Genomic DNA, 20,269 nt, shown 5'->3' on the forward strand with positions numbered 1-20,269 from the left:
CTGATGCAGAGGACTCCAGGCCCCGTCTTGCTCCTCTCCTCTCCCAGCAACAAAATACCTGCTGCTTTGGCACAACGTGTTTTCAATACCTACCAATTACTCTTCCCCCCTCCCGCCATCTTCAAAAAGATAATAAGCCAAAACTTCCCTCCATGAGCTCAGCCAATCTAAGACCAAGGGGCAGTGATGTCTCTCCAACATCTGGCAGATCTTTCCTGACCAAACCACTGCTGAACCTGGGGCAGGCAAACAGCCCAAACCAAAGATGAGTGTTTTTAAGGACTCCAGCTCTATCGGTACAGAACATACAGTAACAAAACAACATCTGCTGGGCTTCAGGAATATTTTTTCTACAGGTTTTTACTGGCATGCCCTGCTTTTTTTTCAAGTGATGTATTTTTTCCTGCAAAATTTTAAAATAAAGCCCAAACTAAGTACAAATCTCTGCATTCCTGGGCCTTCAAGATAAACTATCCTTTTTTTTGGCCTGGATACATGTTTCCACTTGAAAACGGAACCTGACTGGAAAGAAATGGGAGCCAAGCAAAGTGTCATCTGGCTTCAGGCTGCACGAACCGCCTTGGAAAAGCCGACTCCGTGCTGTGAAACGGCAGCATTAGAAAGCATTCCCCTCTCTGCCTACCTAGGAAGCTCTCTGTCCCATAGTGCACAACTCTTTCAGACCAAATTGCCTCTCCAGAGGAGATCAAGACCCAAACCTGCACTCACCAGAGTGATGCTGAAGACCATCACCAACCCCCAAAGCTATATAAATGTAAACATCAAAACCCCAGCGTGCCCGGGCTGCAGAAACAAGGTGCTCCAGAAACAATTTTACAGCCATTGAAGACTGAGAAAGAGACTCACCACTTCTTTGATTTCAACCTTGGGGCCGGGTTGCGGGGGATGAGGAAGAGGGCTCTCATGGGATGCATGTCACAGAGAGCTGCAACGTGCAAGAAGAGGCATTAAATACAGCACAGAGTCTTGCAGACCCCCCGGGCTTCCTATAGAGTCTACATGCCCAACTGGGGAGACCTAAGTTTCCTCGGAAGCTACAAGATCTGCAGGGCAGGAGGATTTGCAGTGACAACCCCTGCAGACCCTGGCCCGGCAGCAGCCTGGAGCTCAGGTGAGAACTGATGTCCCCAGCCAAGCGGCATGCGTGGCAGGGGGCGGCTGGGGACATCTGCGCTCCTACAGCTGCGTGTCCCCAGCACCCTGCCAGGTGCTGACAGCAACGGCCCCAGAGTACAGAAGAGTTGCACCACGTGCCACCACGCTCTGCTTTATTTACTCGCATTTACCAGCACGCAAGGACAGTCCCAGGATAACGCTGAAAAACCACGGCAGCATGACCCCTGCAGAGGCACCAGCTGAACCCAGCGTGCCGCTGTGTGTCACCACGGAGGTCGGCAAAACGCCAGCACTGAGGAGCAGTGTTTTACCTGCTTCCAGTCCTCCACCTCTTCTTCATATTTATTTTATTTGAGGAAAGTGAGTCCCAGAGTGCTTAAGTGCCGTGACGGGAGTCACAAAGGGTTGTGTGCCTTTGCTCACTGCCCATCCTGTCCCCTGGGCCATGCTGCCCTGGCAGCTTTGTCCCCATGGACCCTGTCATCTCTATCTCAGCGAGCCCAGGTTGCTTGGGAAAACCTTTGCACGGTGTTTCTTGCACAGAACCGAGCGCTGGCTGGTGCTCGGCAAACCCCATCATGTTACAACCCAGGGTTAATTAAAGCAGAACAACGCATCTACTTACGGGGAGCACCTTCTGCCATCTCGATGGCCGTTATCCCCAAAGACCACAAGTCACTCTGTAAAAGAAAGCAGAGGGACATACGTGATGCAGGGGAGCACTGTCACAGCGGCAGGCACCGGGCGAGGGGGGAAGCGTGGCTCTCCCCAGCCCAGGGGGCTCAGCCCTGTGAGCCAGATCTCCGTGTCCTCTGCAAGCCCCGGGACCCACACCTTGGGAGCTTGTCTCATCCTCCTGCCACGTGTTGGGGCTTTAAGAAGAGGCTCCCAACCCCACTGTTTATCCCAAGATTTATTTCAAAACCTTCAAGGTGTTTTCAGTGTGGGAGACGGCCACCTCACTGGGGAACCGCTCCCAGTAGCCATGGGGAAGATGCTGGGGAGATGCTGATGACCTGAAGGTCCTCTGGTGGGGGCATCTTAACGAGCCCTGTGCACTAATGAACAAACCCCCAGCTCCCAGATTAGCTGGTGACAAACTACTTCCCGGCTTCACAGCTGAGGTAAGCAGCAAATCTGGCCGCCAGGTCCCTGCTTAAAGCTCGGTGATACATCCAGGGATTTGATACAGCTCCACAGAAAACAGGCTGCCTGGAATAGATTAAAACATGAAGTATCTTGAGATACCTCAGGAGGCTCTGGTATCATGGGCTGCTCATTAAATGGAAGCCTGAAAAGCAGCGTTTCACCAGTGGAAGGAGAAATGGGTACTTTAATTTACCCTGTTCCCAAGCCCTGCTCAGCCCACATAGTCGGTTGAGTCTCCTGAACGATCAGAGCACAGAGCACGCACGTATTTGGAAAACTCTTTGATTTCATCCTTGTATCACTCTTCCTTCCATTTTCTTGCTTGCAAACAGGGACATCTGTATCCCCAGCTCCCTGCCAGAGAGCAGTGGTGAGCTCCCCTCCAGCACCTCCTCCCCACCCCACCCCACCACCACTGATGAGCTGCGGCTGCACCTCTAGATCTGGTAACGAGCCCCAAAGGACAGCTTGGCTCTCCCGGACAGCAGCGGAGGCAGAGACAGTACGTGCCCGGCGAGAGAAAACGAGCACCTTCCTGAACAGCACTGCCGCAACTTGTTTTTTTGGCAGAAGGCAGCTAATTCATTACTCTGGACATGGTGTATAGGGCTGCTAATGATTCACAACCTAGTACCCGCTGCATCGGGAAAAGGACCCAGACTAATTTTGGTGCCTTCATCTCAAGCGCAGCCTCTGACACATCTCCAGGGGGTGGAGAGACCCATCTGTGACGGAGGGCAGCGATGGCAATGGCAGAAGCTGCAGGTGCATAGGGGACCAGAACAAGCCCGATGCTATGTAGCTGCAGCTGATGTTTGCTGAAGACAAGCTAAACTCCAGTTAGCACATCAAAACCAGTAAATGTTGTAAACAGGTACATCTCAGGGTGGAAGGGATGGACTCTGCCTTCCACCCGTCCCCCTGCACCTCCAGCTCTCACGTCTTGCTCTCCCTTCACCCTGCTCTCTGCCATGTCCCTGCAGTCCCACTTCAGTTTTCTCCTCTCCATTTCAAGAGCTGCCCTTTCCAAACTGCCTCAAGCCTCTAAACCTGCAATTTAGCGAGTAAATCCCAGAAAGGTTGTTTTTCCCAGCTCAGAGCCCTAAAAGTGCAGCCAGAGCTAGAGAGAGCCTCTCGGGACCGCAAGCACCTTCTTACATACTCCACCCAGGAAAGACAACTTGGATTTTCAATTTCAAGGCAATTTTCCTCATTTTTAACTCAAGTTCTCCCCTAACAAATGCCATCCTTGCTACACATCTTTGTACCTGCTTAAAAATTCTCTCTCAAATCTTATTTCCAGCCCTTTCGCAGGACAGCCTCATCCATTCTTTGTTTCTGGTCAGCTGGGATTTCTGCCGCATACTTAATTATCGCAGTCTTTCCACATGATTCAGCACACATGACCCCTTCCCTTTGCGTTGCCGCTGAACTCCTTCCAAATTCCTAGTGTGTCTTTCCATATAGAGGTGCCCAGTATTATATGCAAGATGCCAAGTGATCTTAAAGCTGGAGTAATATAGAAAGGGATTATCACCTCTCTAAGTCTCCCAGAGAAAGCAGAAAACTCAGCGGGAAGCACACATTTTATAATGATCTGGAATTCAGGGGGGGGTTTGAGTGGGGTTTTTATTTTTGAGTCTGAAAAGCTTTTTAGTCCACTCAGCAAAAAGACGCTGTGCTAATATATTTGCATTGTCTTGACTTGGGAAGGGAAGCAAGCTTCCTTCCCCCACCCCCCCTTTTGATTCTAAGCTTATTGACAAGCTATCTCTAAAGAAAAAAGGAAGACTGGCTGGGGGGAAAACCAACAAATAACCTCAACAATGTGGGGTTTCTATTTGTTCTTTTTTAAAGTAGTTTATTTTTCAGAGGAGGTATTTACTGCCTCCTTCCACAGATTACACAGGCATCTCTTTCTGGCTAAGAAAACAGTGAGATCAGAGGCTTTTTGTCCAACAGATTAAGCCTGTGAGGATTCCTTTTTTCACCCTATAAATCTCATCTTTTGTATTCACTATTTTAAGCCAGTCAGCTAAACCTGAGAGCATCTGATTTGCATCCCTTTAAAAAAAAAAAAAAAAAAAAAGTAATTTACATTCCCCCCCCACTTCAAAGCAAGAGCATCAGGTGCAGGGATGTGATCCGGGGTACAGACTAATGTCCAGTGGCTCCCACATCACCACCAGCTCTGAAAACACCCTGCAGTGAGTGTGTCGGCAGCAATCAGCCTTCTGTTTCATACCCCCAGCCAAGGGAAAATGGTCAATGCCAACTTCAGAGACACAAACGCCCAGCTCACTACGAGCGTTTGATCCTCGGAGACAATAGAGGGATTCTGGTCCTGGTTCTTCTGCGTCAGTCAACGGCATATTAAGTGCCCTAGTTATTCTGGAAAGAGACAAAACCTCAGGGATTTCTGTGGGTAAAAAGTAGCCTATGAAGATATCTGTCCTTTTTTTAAGAAAACAATAATAAAAAGCTGCCATTAATTAGAGCGTTGCACCGTCAGAGCCAGGCGGCTGTCAGTGGAGAAGCGTCGAGAGCAGCTAGCGCGGGCTGCAGCCCTGCTACGAAGCACTGCCATCAGCAGAGTTGAGGAAATGCCTGTTGTAATTGGTTAATCAAAGAGAATTAAGTAATTGGAGATTAAACTATTTCTACATGTCCTTATCATTAACGATTTATGTAACCCGGAGTCTGAACTGAGACTGGAGAGCTCCTCTCTGGAAAACCATCAGTTCAAAAGTTGACTGATGCACTTAAATAGCTGCAATACCAAAGCATTGCTTGGTTACTTAAAACCCTTCTTCTCTCAAAAATTTCTCTGAGTGATTGGTAATTGCACCCCAAATCGTACCACAATAGTGGGCTGTTGCACTATTATATTGTAGTGTCCTGCTGTTAGAAAGCAGCTACCTAGCTCCACACCAGCGGGTCTCAAAGGCCTTTTTAAACATTACTGTGTAAGGGGACCTCTCAGCAAGCACATGAACGGAGGTACAGCAGGCTTTGTATCTGTCTCAGCTTCTCCCCCAAAAGCCCATGTGTCCCTGTCTTGCTCTGCTCTCTGGACACACTCAGTGCCTAGGGGGTTTGGAGCTAGAAATTCAAGTTCTGGATGGTTCAAAAAGCCAAGGGACAAAAACCAAGGGACATTTCTACAGATGTGTGTCCAGAAACTTGCAGTAAGGCAGAAACAGGATAAAAAATATTAAGCTCTCCTTGCTTTAAACATCGGACCTCACTGTAGTTTGAATGGGCAGGTGAGACTCATAACCCTCCTGCTGACCCGCTGCGTGGCACGGGGTCTGTGCCACATTATAACTCAGCAGCAATGTTGTGCTGCCACCAATCCAAAAATAAACTTCAAACAGGCAAGAGAGACATGTGAAAAGTAGGTCAGCCCCCCAAACGTCAGATTGTGTGGCAGCCTTCAGATCTCCCTGCGAATACCAGCCTGCAGGCCAGAAGATGTGATTTTGCCCTTTCTAAACCTGACCTGACTTCTCTCCAGAGTAAATAGAGCAAATACAGCATGTTTGACTATAGTATTTAAACATGCAGCACTGAAAAGCAGGCTAGCAGGTAGGAAGCCTCTGTCTGACACCTTTCCCAGCATGGGGAACGACTTCTTCACAGTAAATTTGGATATGTGAACAGCACAACAAAGATTCACGTTGGACCTGAATTGGCATCTCAAAATCCAACAGCCAGAAAGCAGGAGAAGACTATTCCGCCTGTCAACATACCCTGCAAAGCTGCAAGAATTTACTAAATTCCTGAGTGCTCAAGTTCATGGTACTGGGGCATAAAATCTGAGCTCATACCAAGCACCTTCTTCAGATTTTTATGATCACAACTCTCCTTGCAAACACTGGTAAGTGCTGCTTTAACTCCTTGCCCACGTTATTTGTGAATGTGCTAGACTTTGCAAATATTACATCTGTAACGGCATATAAAAGAGTAGGAAGATGCTCCTTTAGGTACCTTGAAGTCGTAAGTGGCATCGGGATTTTCATCGCAGGCAATGACCTCGGGGGCCATCCAGTAAGGCGTTCCAATGAAGGTGTTTCTCCTGCCCACCGTTCTGTCCAGCTGAGCGCTGACACCAAAATCCACTGTGGATCAGAGACACAACAGGGCATCGTAAGGTCAGAGAAAACCTGAGCAACTCTTCTGTTGACTGTAAAACATTAAATTCATTCAGACCAGCCTCTCTGCACAGTCAGGAGAGAAAGACAGAGCCAGAGATATTCCTGTTCGATCTCTGCTGGGATCAACAGAGGTCAATCAAGGACGAACCTGATCATCTGATGTCCACATTTTGTAAGAAACCCTGTGCCTTTTCCTCCTTGCCAGGAGGCAATGAAAAGAAATCACAGCCCCTCATACTAATGAGAAACAGGGTTAGCAACATGAATAAGCAGCAGCCTTTGTTCTATGCTTTCTCATTTGAATTAAAGCCTGCCAAATATTGGTAGAAGCCTCATTTTTCTACCTAAATTCTTGCTGGAAATGGCAGAAATGCAAAAGACTTAAGGAACTAAGGGCCAAGGACAAAGGGCCATAGGGAAATGTCAAGCAGAGCGCGGCAGAATGAAGCAAAAACTGATGAAATCAAATCAATGAGAGAATACTCTATGGTCCACTAAGTTCACTTTGCACAACACAGTGGTTGGAGATTTGCCCTGGAGAATTTCCCCTTGGAGGGGAATCTTCACCAGCATAAAGCCAAACGAGCTGGTGGTGCCATCTGTTAAGCTGGGGTTTTATTCTGCTTGTAAAGAGAGAGGAGAGGCATGGGAAAATGAGGCTTGCACCTCACTTTACCAGTGTAAGGGATCTTTCATCACTAACATAATTTAAAATGCACAAAGACAGCCTTAATAACATTGGTGTTGGACAACTGAGGCTATTAGCACATCACCTCTGCTGATCTGCTGTCTTCCAGATGATCTTCACGTGAATGCCTGGTTTTCTCCAGGGTGACTAATATCACATATGAAATTCAGAGTAGTTCTTGCAAATTAAGCTCTCTCCAACAGGTTGGCTTAGAAAAAAATCTGGATTATGTGACACCAAACTGACTGCACTACGATCCTGTAGGACACTACTATGAAGGTGTGAGGGAACAGCCTTTGATAATGGCTGGCGATGCACAGAGGCTGGTTTTCAATCCAGGGCATGAAAAAACGGTCTTGATTGCTTAACCTTTATCTGATGGCAGACCTGCCCAAACTACCTGTCTGAACAGAAATACAACTGCAAGTACATCTTTGCATGCAGAACTTGGCCATCAACCACTGGCAGTTTATCGCATGGTGCTTGGTCAACACCCAAGGTCATGTTATCGAGGCTGGCACGAGAAAAAGCACAGAGTAGCTCTTAGTATCCATCCCCTTTCTCCAAGTCATGTACAAGTCAGTTTTGCTGCTTCTCTCCAGCCAGCCCACTTGCAGTTTCCAAGAGCTCTAACCCACTCTTACCTAGTTTAACTTCTGCATTTTCCGTCAGCAATACATTCTGTCCCTTGATGTCTCGATGAATTACTTTGTGCTGGTGTAGATGACTCAAGCCCTAGAGAATTCAGAGAAAGGTTAGAGGAATCCAAGTTCAAAGCATGTTATTTTCTGACATTCCTCCTCAACCAATTAGGCTCCAGAAATGAAAGATTCACAGTTGGAGTTAAGCACTTGAGAACGCTTTTGTTTATCATGTGTTCAAAATACTGTCCTATGTCACACGCTGAGAGGACATGCCCACCAAGCGAGACGCCCACCGACGGGCTCTACGTGCTGCAGTGGGTGCTCTCCATAGCAGGAGAGGGGAACCATCAATTCTATAGGGATTAAAACCAACCTTTCCGTTTCTGCAGGAACCCATATTGACCCAAATTCCTCCATATCTCTCGACTTATTTTCCCCCCATGTGCTCCCTTGCCTTAGGGAGCCATTTCTGTGGCAGAAACAATAGACAATTCTGTATTTCCATCATCCAGAAACAGAAGAAAACAATTCTCTTGTTATATCGGTCCAATAAACGGGCCTTCAATACACTGATAAGCTTGTATTAAAAAAGCTACCATGCAAATACAAATATTCTAACTTGCACATGTCCCTAATGGAGATATAGCTCAAATTAAAAGCCCGTCTCAAAGGCTAAAGGTAAACTAGCTTTTCTGTTGTGCTTTTTTATTAGCTCATTAATTTCTTTTTGCAACCTACATTTTTATTTCATTCACTTATTATTTCAGTTTCAAAGTAACATCCACCTACATTGCCGCCTTAGTAAAAATATGGATTCCTTCAAAAACTAATTTTGCATTAGGTTTACATTTCGCATTAAACATTCATACTTGAGGAAGAAAACAATTTCTGCTACCACTACTGGTAGTTATTAGTCATTTTACGCTTGTTACCTTGGGACAACACTGTGGAATAGATGATATCTGTACGGGAGCCCTTTTTTAGCCATGTTATACCCATTTAGAGGAATCTTTGTGCACTGGAGGCAAAGCAAAAATTTCATTGAATTTCAAAAAATCCTTTAGCAGCGCAGGATCGAGCCTTGTGTTAGAATCATAACCAGTCCTCAACACCTGAACCAAGAATGAGCCACCTTCTGCAGCACGAAAGGTGGGAGCCTTTCATCACCTGAAACCCTATGGAGGTCACCAACCAACCGTTCCAATGCGTGGCCAAAACACGAGCGATGACACGCGATGGTGACCCTGGGACATGAGTCAATGGCTGGGTCTGACTCACTGCCAGGGTCTATTTTAAGAAGTAGGCTCACAGAGCTCAGCCATTTAAAATAAGCCCATGTAACTGTGGTTTCCTGGCACTGAAAGCAGTGTCCGTACAACAACTGATTAGCTACAGCGCCAGTGTCTTCTGCACATCACGTTGATGCAGACGTGGCATTCAGGGTCAACAGAGAAGTGCTGTGTCACCCCCGGACACCAGCAGCAGCCTCAGCAGCAGCGTCAGACACTTTTGGAGTAGTCATTTTGCCTTGTTTTCTTTGAATGCCGCTTTTACAGTTTTCCTTCACGTGCTCAGTTTTTCTGTTTTCTCCTGAACAAAATCTTGGTTCACAGAGTGATAGATTTTAATGCCGAAGCAACCATTATGATCACATCGTCTGACCTCAGTTGTGCAAAATGGAAGCAAGCCTTTGCTGAAGCTGCCATCTCCCACTACGTGAAACTGGTGCAGCCCATTTTAAGACATTCCAGTCAAACATTTATCTTGTAGGTATAAAAGCTGCAGCATCCTCATTAAAGCCAGAGACATGTGGATTTAATAAAACCTGGGGTGCTTTTTAATCATGAAGATTCTTTCCACCGACTTTATTAGTCCTGACCTTTCTGTTAATTGAAAATGCAATTCTAATGTAAATAAACCTTTGCCCTATTAATACTAAAGGAAATTATATTTTTGTTGAAGGAAAAAGAGGGTTAAAAGTCAGGGAACTAACAGAGCTAAAGGGCATTAAATAGGGCTTATTTATTATGCATCATACAAGCACATGAATCATTCATGCCTACCGGCACCGAAGAGGCTCCAGCCCATGGCAGTGCAGCAGCCACGAAGCCTGCAGAGCCAAAGGCTTTCCGTGTCCCCCGAGCACCATACTCCAACAACCCCCAACATGTAACTCCCTCTGGACACGTACCCGTAAGATCTCTCTGCAGATGTAGGCAATCCACTCCTCCTTCAAGGTGTTCCCCTTTGTGTTCTTGATGAGGTCAGTGACGGAGCCCGCGCCGCAGAACTCCATCACCAGCTGCCAGATGGAACAAAAATGCAATTACTGCAACGACACCGACAGCATCCTCCAGGCGGCCCAACTCCAGGGTAGGACCCTGACGCTGGCAACACAGCTGTGGGGCCACCGCAGTGCTATGCAGAGCCACCAGGACATAATCTTGAACCTATCAGCTTTTAATCCATTTGGGTTTTGTTATAAAAATGAAATAATAAAAGGCTGGAAGACTTGAAAGGCTTGTTGCTCTCCAGAAGGATGGGAACAAGAATCAGACCAGTGCTGAAAATCAGCAGAGGAAATCGGAAACCTTGAAATCTCAGACCCCACTGCTACATACCCTACTTTATACTTTATGATCAATATTTAGTATCAATATTTAGTATCAACAGCCATACAAGCAAAACTCTACCTCTTGCATATAAGTTCTTCAACTCTGAAAACGTGAAGACAATAAGACAGACGTTTGAAAGCTTCCTACAACCTTAAAACCCAGGTATACTTTTCAACTTTTTTTTATCAGGACGTCTTTGCTTTTGACCACTTTTTTGAGCAGGAAACCTTTCTCAAGGGCAAGCTTGCTGTGCGGCTGCGGGCTCCCTGGGAGAGAGCTGGTGTCCTGCTGCTCAGGTTGGTTCAAAGGAGACTAGGCACCACCGCTTGTACCACTTTCAAAGTTTCGTAATATCAAATATAAAAGTACAAGGATCTAACCTGGGCCTGAATTTAATCTTGTCATTGAGCCACTGTGAAATAAGCCTTATAAAAATAGCATGGGATGCGAGTCTGCCTCCTAGGGACATCACGGATCCCCAGGGCGTGCAGGAGCCGTCAGTATGCTACAGAAAGCAAGCACAGCCCGCATGTGCAACAAGCCTTCTCCAAGACCTGTAGAAGTGTTTCTCTCTGATGTGAAACCGTGTTTTTCAATTAGATCAGCTTGCTACTAAAAGATAGTCCCTTACAAATTGTGCCTTGCCAGATTCTTCAATGTGCGTGTTTAAAGTTTCTTATCACATGAAGCTTACATGGCATTTAGTGTTCTGCAAGCAAGTGACATCACTTTATTAAAAGCATGGGCCAAGAGGAGAAGAGAAAGAAATAGCAGAAGGGTTACCTCTAACCAAATGGCTCAAATGCAGTGATTTAAAAGACTAGCATAAATAAATGATTACAAAATCCAGAGTACTGCTATAAACCTTCAGGTTAAATAAAATACTTGAGCAGACTATACCTTAGTTGGCTTTGACCATGCTCCTGTCTTTAGTTTTAAGTTTCTCTTCTCTTCCTAAACTGACAGCTGAAAAATTCTTTCTACATCCCTGTTACGTCAGGAAACTGGCTTCAAGAAAGAGATGCGTGACTGGCCAAAGTCTGTCTGGCAAAGGCAAGGAATGCTGCCGCAGCGCTTGCAGCTCTTCCACCTTGCAGGAGACTGGCAATCCAGCTGGGTCACTGGGACACGGCCTAAGTCATGGGTTACTCATTACTCACTGAATGGGGAATAATGGAACAACTGGTTTCAAAGTCGCTTTTTCTCTCTTTCTTTCCTTTGGACGATTGACACGTGTTAAGTGTCTGCACGTGTTTCTGATTAAATGAACGTTTGGGATACCCCAGCAGCAAGCATGGAAAGGAAAACCCTGGAGAGCTGAGCCAGCCACAAACACTTTCCAACCCAAAAGGCTGACCCTCTCCAGTCCCCTTCCATGGAAATTCATCCACAGGCTCTCACCAGGGTTTGGAGCAGGAGGAAGAGGAAGGGCATGCTATGCTATGTACGGCAATCACAACGCTTAAAAGAAGATGGAAGAAATCTCATCACACACAGTGCATCCATTAATTTGCCAGATTATCTTTATGGAGCTGGCAGTTCACTTGGTTCTCTGCCCTGTCCTTGAATTTCCATAGAGCAAAGATTAATTTTGCACCAGGAGGTGAATAATAGGGCCACCTGCTGATGTATCCCAAATCTGTAATTGTGAAGCCTCCTGGAGATTAAAGAAAAAAAAACAGAGAGAGGGAAAGAGAAACTCCCCCCGGGAGTGTTTCCAGGTTTGCTTTTTAAGACCTGCACAGTCCTGTAACATCCATAGGAAAATATCCAGCACCAGCAGATCTCTGGCAGTGCCAGCAGGGTCCAGGTCCAGTTGGGCAGGGGCCAAGGACGCTCAGCAGCGCGCACGTGCCGCTAGCAGTAACGCACTTCCCGAAAGCTCTGCCACGAGTTCTCCAAGAAAACGAGCAGCAGAAAGATGACGAGGCTGCCCGAGTATCCCTGTCTGCAATGGAGAGCTGATGGACACCCAGCATGAAAAAACCCCGTTTCCAGAAGGTTTGGATGGAAAGGGAGGAAAGCTGGCAGCACGTTGCTGTGGCACTCAGCAGCACTGCGATCCTCTTTGATCCTCAGATGGAAGGATGCTTCGGAAGTCCCAACTCCAGCTCACGCAATGCAGCCTCCAAAGAGAAGACAAACAGGTGATGGCGAAGGAGTCAGACCAAGAGGCCAGGTGAGACCTCACCCACAGCACTGCATGTCCTGCTGGGCGACAGAGCCCAAGAACAAGAAACACACAGTGGAGCAGGTATGGGAAGATGAACAAGTCTTCTCAGAGGACCTGAGGACTTGTTCAGCCAGCCAGATGGATGGCTACGGGATATGAGCGTATACTGTCAGCAGTATGGACAGGTAAGCACCAGACAGGGAGAAGAACGAGGTAGATACTGGCATAATATCAATATATCAGCACCCTATGGGTGTATTAAGGTTGGAAACCAACAAACAGCCTTCCAGGAGAAAAGAGAAGGGAACGAAAGTTCCAGCTGATTTTAGGACAGAGCTTAGTATACTCAGGAAAGGCTTTAAATGCCACTTATACTAAGATACCTTCTTACCAGTCCCATGTCTCTAGGTGAGTGCTTTGCCCTACACACACTTGCTTCATTACCAATCTTGTTAAAGGATGAAGTCATGATGGGGTAAGACAATAAACTTGAATTGCAGATTGAATTTTTATTAACCATAATTAAAATTATCATCAAGATGGGCTAAAGGTAAGATCATCTTCTGAAATTTAATTTGCAAGGCCATTTATTGAGGAAGTATTTTTAAATACAGTTCATTTAGCATTTACTTAGCTCTTCATATCAGAATGACAGCAAACTTCATAAGCAAGGCAAATTCAGAAGCAGCAGCTGTAAATCTCTGTGTCCTGCTGCCTCACAAATTTTTTGTTTAAAGAGCCTTCGCAGCTTTCAAAGCTTTCACCACCCTCCCCGCTTTGGGAAGGGCCAGTAAGACCTCTGTTCCCATTGCCGCTGTACGTTACCTGGAAGGACTCAAACCTGAGCATCCCCAGTACAGAAACCCCAATCCAGCTGATGGTGAACCATTCCGGCTTGTCCAGAGGAACCCCCCTAAAATCATTTAACTCCTTTATTCTGCAAGCCAAATCCTTCTGTGTTCCTATTCTTCACCCCACAATCAATTTGACTTCTCTTTTACAGAAAATAATCACAAAATACCCCCAGGCTAAATGTTGCTGGAAATCCTTCCTGCTGTGTGTGTAAACAGAACTCGGGTGCCATGCAGTCCCGCACGCCCAGGCCACCCAAGCCTCCCATCCCACCCCACAGCCTGGCTGCCTTGCAAAAGGGTCCCTCACCACACATGTCGTGGCACCTGGAGCCAGTGGTGGAGCACGGGAAAAAATGCAGAGACCTTCACCTGGCTGATCAGCAGAAGAGCTGATGCCCATTGCAGAAACAGAAATATTGATCTAATTGGTATTAAGCAGCGAATAAAATATTCCGTAGCAAGATAAGCACAGGTTTTAATTGCCTGTGTCGGTGCTGCAGCGGGAGCAGCCGCGATGCTGCAGCAGCGTGCCTGGGTGGGAGCAGCGGGGCCAGCGCTGCTCTGCTCTCCCCTCTTCGACAGCGGCATCAAACTGCTCTTGCACACGTTCATAAATAAATGACTCGCCTGGCTGCACCCTGCCTGCACCTCCCTGCACTTCAAAGCCAGCCGAGCAGTTCCTGCCCCTTAGGGAGCCAGCGGGCAGCTGCCGCCACGGGTCCCGAGCAGGCAGCGAAAGGAGCTGGGCTTGCAGCCTTGCAGTGTTTGCAGTGCTGACATGGCTTTGAAGAGGAGTGAGAATGAAATAGCGTTGGCTTACTCAGCCAGACAGCAGCAGAAAGCCTCTCTGCTAACCCCAGGCTCTCGGTCAGGAGCCGGAGGAGCAGCCCCGCTCCCCCCGCACTCCCCTGGGACTGCAGGGCTTGGAGGGAGTAGAGAGAATTACAGCTCAACCGAAAACCGTCCCCTCTCAAACGTTTAATGACTTAATTCCTGTGACGCGAGGTATCAGCAACTGCCCAAAACTATTTTTCAGTGCCTGTAAGCAGATTAAGAGCAATCTGGCTCCAAGCTGCACAGGTGCAACCCAGTGCTTCGATGCCTTGTGCTCCATTTTCAATGGAGCCTCGCTGCCCCCATTTTTGCTCTCCGGATCCCTGGTGTGACTCCGTTCGTACCACCCCGCAGCAATTCAATGGGCCCCTATGGCTCAAGACAGTGAAAAAGAGCATTACAACCACACGGCAACAGCCCCGAGTGTTGCACGGCTGCAGCGGTGCCGTCCTGACATAGCCTCCGGCCCTAAATCACCCCAATTCCTTCTTCCCCAAAACTGCCCCGGATTACCGGCTGCAGAGGGGGCACCGGAGGCTGTCCCACCGGCTCCGTCCCCATGCTCACCATGCGAGCAGGTATTTGGCAACCTGGCTGTTAGCCATTTTCCCCCCTTCGTGACAGACGCAGCCCCGGTTGCAGGCAGGGTTGCCATGGCAGCCATCCATCGGCAGCCAGTGCCCGCTGGCCCCCGGGGAACCCCGGCGTGGGCTCTGCCCTGGGTGGGCTCTGCCCTGGGCTGCTGCCAGCCGCCGCTCAGCCCCCGCGCCCCGCAAACCCCCCTGCGCCCGCCGCCACTGCCCACGCGTGGCGGGGCTCCTCCGTTAACGGCCTCAGCGCACCACGGACGGCAAGGGCAGAGGACAAGCACCCAGCACAGTGGCATCCCTCTCGCCCTGCGGATGCATACGGTGCGTTAACGTATGGGAACGAAGCAGAGAGCCTGCGACTTCCAGCAGCTGTCAGGGCGGGCGATGTGCTGGGGAGGGGGTCCTTTGGGATGGGGTCACCTCCCCCATCAAGTTCACACTTCCTAATGAATGCCCCATCTTCCACCGCCAAAAAAATCCCCCAAATCTCAAAACACACACCCCCCCCCACGCCCCGCGGGTTACACGCGGCCTGGTAACCTATACCTTAGATCTGAGATGTGCAAGGGGAATTTAATGAGTTTAACTCCAAGAAACAGCAGTTAACTGATTAACTGGGTCCTCACCGTCCCCTGGGTCATCTCCCCAGGTTCTGCAGCCCACCCTCGCTTTGCCCCCTTGCACCACAGGCTCCCCCGGCCAGGACCCCCTTGTCTCAGTTGGAGATGGGCACAGTCCCTCCCAAAGGACCACGGCACCCCCAGAAAGCAACACTTTATCCAACATAGGAATAAGCCTACCTCCTATTTTTTAATTTTTTTTTTAAACGTTCCATAAAGGGTGTCCCTATGACTTTTATTTCCTTTTTTCCTAATGTGTAAGATTTGTGATGCACATCTCCATTGTCATCTGCTCAAATATCCTCCATGCAGCTCTTTAATTTCAGGAAAACTCACTTGTTTAGTAAGCTTGTCTTTCAGGGCGAGTGGCTGCTATCGAATGGAGCAGCAGCACCGCAAGACCTGCTCATCACCGCGGCAGAAACGATGACAATACTTCATGTCAGAAGCCTGCCGCGTTTCTGAGAGATCTTAATCTCCACTGAAAGAGCTCCCCGTTTTTTATTTCCGTATCAGCCTCCTGAATGTCGATAAAAAGAATTACTTGGGCATTATCAGAAACCGTTTTATTTCAACAAAGGGCCAATGAAAAATAAACAAGCCTTTATCTGCGCGGGAAGACTGATAGAGTTCACGCAAGTCCTAATTCAATCAGATCCTGAAACAACAGCTATTTAACACAGCAACACCAGCACACCTCTCCGCAGCCGGCGAGCTTTCCCGTGAATACCACCACCAGCCCCAGCCCCGGGCATAGACTTAAAAAAACCTCACCCCCCAGCACTCTTCAGTGCAAAGAAAGCAGCTTTTGCCACAATTTTTTTTTCACTAGCCCATGAGAAAGGCCCCAAAGTTGAGAGGAGAGGTAGCTGGTGTGGAAGGGAATTTAGATTATCTAGTCTGCCTTTCCCAGGGGGCAAAGGACAAGCAGCACAGCTGGGTGACGAACACCTTCTCCCCTAGCTCGGCTGGGTGACCCGGGGGAAAGCCCAGGTTCTCCTCCTGACTTTGCCCTTCTGCAGGTGATACAGCACGTACAGCATCCTCTGCTCTTTCATGATGATGGGGATTGATTAAAGAGCCTCTCTTAATCCAAGGAGTTTTCTACTGAGCTTTTCTTTTTGGAAGTTTGGGCTGCTCTGGATGGGCAAATGATTTAAAAAACATTATTAACGCTTGTATATGCCAATAGCTCTTTGCACTGGAGCTAGAGGACAGAAAAAAAAAAACCCTCTCTTCCCTGGTCAGACCGTGCTAACCCCAGACCCAAGCAGCGTAAAGGCACTGGGCAGAGCCCAGCTCCGGGGAGGGCTTCTCTCACTATTGAGGGTTTGGCACACAGTTGGTGGGGCTTTTCTCCCCCCAGGCACTCCAGCAGCACAAGGGGAAATGCTGTGGGTTCGTTTTCTATTTTCCTTTTTTTTTTTTTTTTAAACAGATTATAAACCAGCTAAAGCCAAATGGAATTTCATGGGATGAAAAGGCATTTCTCAGCTTGACAGCTTTCTCCTCGCTGAATCCCAGGCCAGCTGCAAAGAACATGTTTTTAAAGAGTTCCCACCAAAAATAACCCCAACACCCAAGTAAGAAAAGCCCCTAGAGTCCAAGCCCCCAAGTCTTCCCAATAATTCAGCGTACCACAAAGTCTCGGGTAGCAAAGCAGCGCAGAAGCCCGTCAGCTCCACTTTTGTCCCTGGAGGAATGTCCTCTGAAACCCCCTGGTTCCCACAGCCCCCAGATGCTCTGACATGTGGACGCAGGGGCAAACAGCTGAAGACACTGAATCTTTTGCTAAAATAAAGCCTAGGTTATACAGAAAGCAAAGGAAAGGATGTTCTGCTACTCTTCAGCATCCCCATGTCCTCCCAGCTGGACCATGGATATTTGTTACCCCTGAAAAATTAGGCTCTAGTGGTCTTGTTCAGGCCCAGAAAAACTTTGGAAACAACCCGTGGATAACCCAGAACTGACTGGATTTACAAGACTGTGAGGAAATACATGCTATTTAGATCACAGGACAACATCCAGGTCGTTATATCGAAGATAACTCAAACGTAGCCTTCTCTTCAACGCTGCCCTAACGAAAGCAGGGCCTCAAACCGCTGCTCAGACACCCACGGGCGCTGCAGGCTGTGGCTCCACAGACTTAGACCAGCACAGCCAAGCTCAGAATACGGCACAGGAACTTCAATTAATTTTTCATCCCCCTTAACGGCAGCACCCGGAGCCCCGACCCGTGGTGCCTGCTGCCCTGCCCGGCCCCCGCGACCATCAGTTGCCAGCAAGGAGGCGGGCTCCGACGCTCCGGCTGTCTCCGGAGATAGACAGTGGATTTAAACTCTATCCTCCGTGGTCTGGGAATGCCAAATTAATAACCGAGAAGCCACTGACAAGGGAAGCAGCGGGAGGAGGCAGGCAAGGATTTATGGAGAGGCAAAGCAGCCTGCAGCCCTTCAGCAAGACGAGGGGATCTTCACCGAAATGGCTGAACAGCCACAGACCTTCCTGCCTGCCCTTCACCGTCCCCCTCCTCCTTATTCGCCTGCACTGACCCTGTGGAACACGAAGCACGAGAAGCAGCGCCGAGAGCTGGCAGGAATCACGTGTGCCCATCTTCCCAGCAACGCTCCCGGCTCCCTCCAACTGGGTATTTTTTCATGCATTCATTTTCATAGGACGGAATAATTTTCAATTGAAAATTGTAACAAAGATGTTGTTAATGACAATTCAGAATAAAAAAAATGGTTTTATCACCAGCCTGCAAACATTTTACGGCAAAACGGAGAAGCATTTTGCAGCGCAGGAAGAGCCTCTTCAAAGCCGTGACTTCGAAAAAGACAACGCAAAATAAGGCTTTTTGTTCAATATAGGTGACGGTAAGAGGACAACACAGAGTAAATAATTTGTGTCAAATCCCAGTTAATTTAAAGAAGAGAAAGCAACTTACCCAGAGCTGATCATCCATTCCTGGTGGGTTCTTTTTAATAAAAGCACCATAATATGTAGCAATATTTCGGTGGTGAGAATACTTCTTCAGCATGTTAATTTCTTGTTTGATTTCTTCCTCTTCATCCTGGGATGAGGCGAAAACAAAAACAAAACCAGAGACACTAAGAGACTGCACTTCACAGGCTCCCATTTCTCTCTGTACGTGGGTGAACTTCCATGCACCCCATTTCTGACTGAGCTCGCCTACGTTTCCTTGCACCATTTTTTACAGCATAGAACTGATACCAGAGCCCTGGGAGCCTGCAGCCTGGACTGCAGACTAATGGGTTAAACAAAAAAACCCGAATGGGTTAAAATAAAAAGCTAAGATAAGCAGAACTGGAGAAAACACATGCTTTGCCACATTGCCCATCGCATTTCTGAACCCTGAACTGGACAGATCTTCAGGCGGTGCAGAAATCAGCTGGTTTCCCTACAGTTCAGATCATGCTGTCTCCTCCAGAACGGGATATCTTGAGGTGCTGGCAGAGTTTAAGGGTGGGCAGCAGTCCTCTCACATGGGTTAATGACCCACCATCCCTGTGTCCTGCTTCAAACCCCGCGGCATGAGTAGGAGCGGAGACCCCAGGAACCTCCCAAGGAGCCGAACACCTGCACGTGCCGCAGGCATAAACGGGGCCGGCCAAGGGCACTGATCCGCAGGGTGGGAGCAAGGCAAGGTCTGGCCAGGAACTGAGCCCTCCCATGGAGACATGCTCTACATCCAGAGAGCCACCAGTGCCAATCTTTGGCATCACAGCCAAATTACATGTTTTCAGCGGTTTAGACATTCCTCCATCTTTTTAAACTAATTCCTTTAATAATTCATATCATCATTTACATCAGTGTCACGTTGCTTTGAAGCTTAATAATACTTGCGTTACCCCAGTAATGCATCAGCACACCCTCCTAGACCCATCAAAGGCCCAAGAGGATGGTTTTTGGTTTTCTAGAAACCACTGCACGGCAGCAGTGCTCCTGCACTGTGCACCCCAGCCCTCCGACACACCGCTCCTGCCCACCCCAGAAGCAGCACAAGACGTTTGGGGACACCAGGCAGGGAGCAGGCAGACCCTGCCTGTCCACAGACTCTCTGCCAAATGAACTCGGTCCTGGTGACAAGGACCATTCTCGTGGGCTGTCACGGCCCCGCTCTGTCCCGTCTGCAAAGCTGCAATAGCTGAAGCAGCTGAGGCAGAGGAACTGCACCGATATCTGTTTTGATGTCCTACCTCTTTGCTTTCATGACCATCAAACATGCCCTGGTTTTAGTTTAAGCTGACTGAATTCTGAATTCCAGCCCACTGTAATTCCATGGGCCGGGGAGCAGCAGTTAGTGCCTTGATGTCGATGAGGTTTATTATAAAAGGACCAGAAGGGCTGTTACTTCTTCATTACCCTTGTGTCCCTCACCTGCTTCACCCTGACTTCAGTTTTACAAACCAGCAAAGGACAAGACACCCTGGCGAACAGCAAAGCTGCAGGAGCAGCTCTTCTTGAAGAGCAATGCTCCCTGGCCAGGTGTCACCCAACACGGACAGAAACACGTCTTTCTTCCCAAACTACCACGGAAAGTGATTTAATGACTACAGTCTTCCAGAGAGAATTCAGGGAAGACCAGTGAAGATGAGGTCAGGAGGAACAAATAAAAGTAGCAGCTAGGTGGAGCTTGTATAAACAACCTCCAATTTTATCTTTGGTAAGAACATGGAGAGCATAAGCACCAAAGAGGATGAGGAACGGGCCCAAACGTTACGAGGAAAACCCGGGGACTATTCTGGAAGATCTTTGTCACCTCTCTCCTTCAAGCAGTCAATACA

At 48.1% G+C, this 20,269-nt stretch overlaps 1 protein-coding gene across 5 annotated transcripts in view; it reads right to left on the bottom strand.

Moving 5' to 3' along the window:
• The window catches only part of TNIK (TRAF2 and NCK interacting kinase), a 167,102-nt gene that overhangs the window by 55,083 nt on the left and 91,750 nt on the right, over nt 1–20,269 (bottom strand). For all 5 annotated transcript variants that reach the window (XR_012776405.1, XM_075506873.1, XM_075506875.1 and 2 more), the window contains exons 4-9: nt 18,409–18,534; nt 9,967–10,077; nt 7,776–7,866; nt 6,277–6,407; nt 1,763–1,817; nt 868–946 (exon numbers count right to left, since the gene is read on the bottom strand). Coding sequence is in view for 4 of the 5 variants with exons in the window: in XM_075506873.1 (XP_075362988.1) it covers nt 868–946; nt 1,763–1,817; nt 6,277–6,407; nt 7,776–7,866; nt 9,967–10,077; nt 18,409–18,534 (593 nt within the window). In the remaining variant the exon portion in view is untranslated. The remainder of the gene's footprint in view (nt 1–867; nt 947–1,762; nt 1,818–6,276; nt 6,408–7,775; nt 7,867–9,966; nt 10,078–18,408; nt 18,535–20,269) is intronic.

This window comes from Mycteria americana, chromosome 7 (assembly GCF_035582795.1).
Source record: "Mycteria americana isolate JAX WOST 10 ecotype Jacksonville Zoo and Gardens chromosome 7, USCA_MyAme_1.0, whole genome shotgun sequence".
Lineage (NCBI taxonomy): Eukaryota > Metazoa > Chordata > Aves > Ciconiiformes > Ciconiidae > Mycteria > Mycteria americana.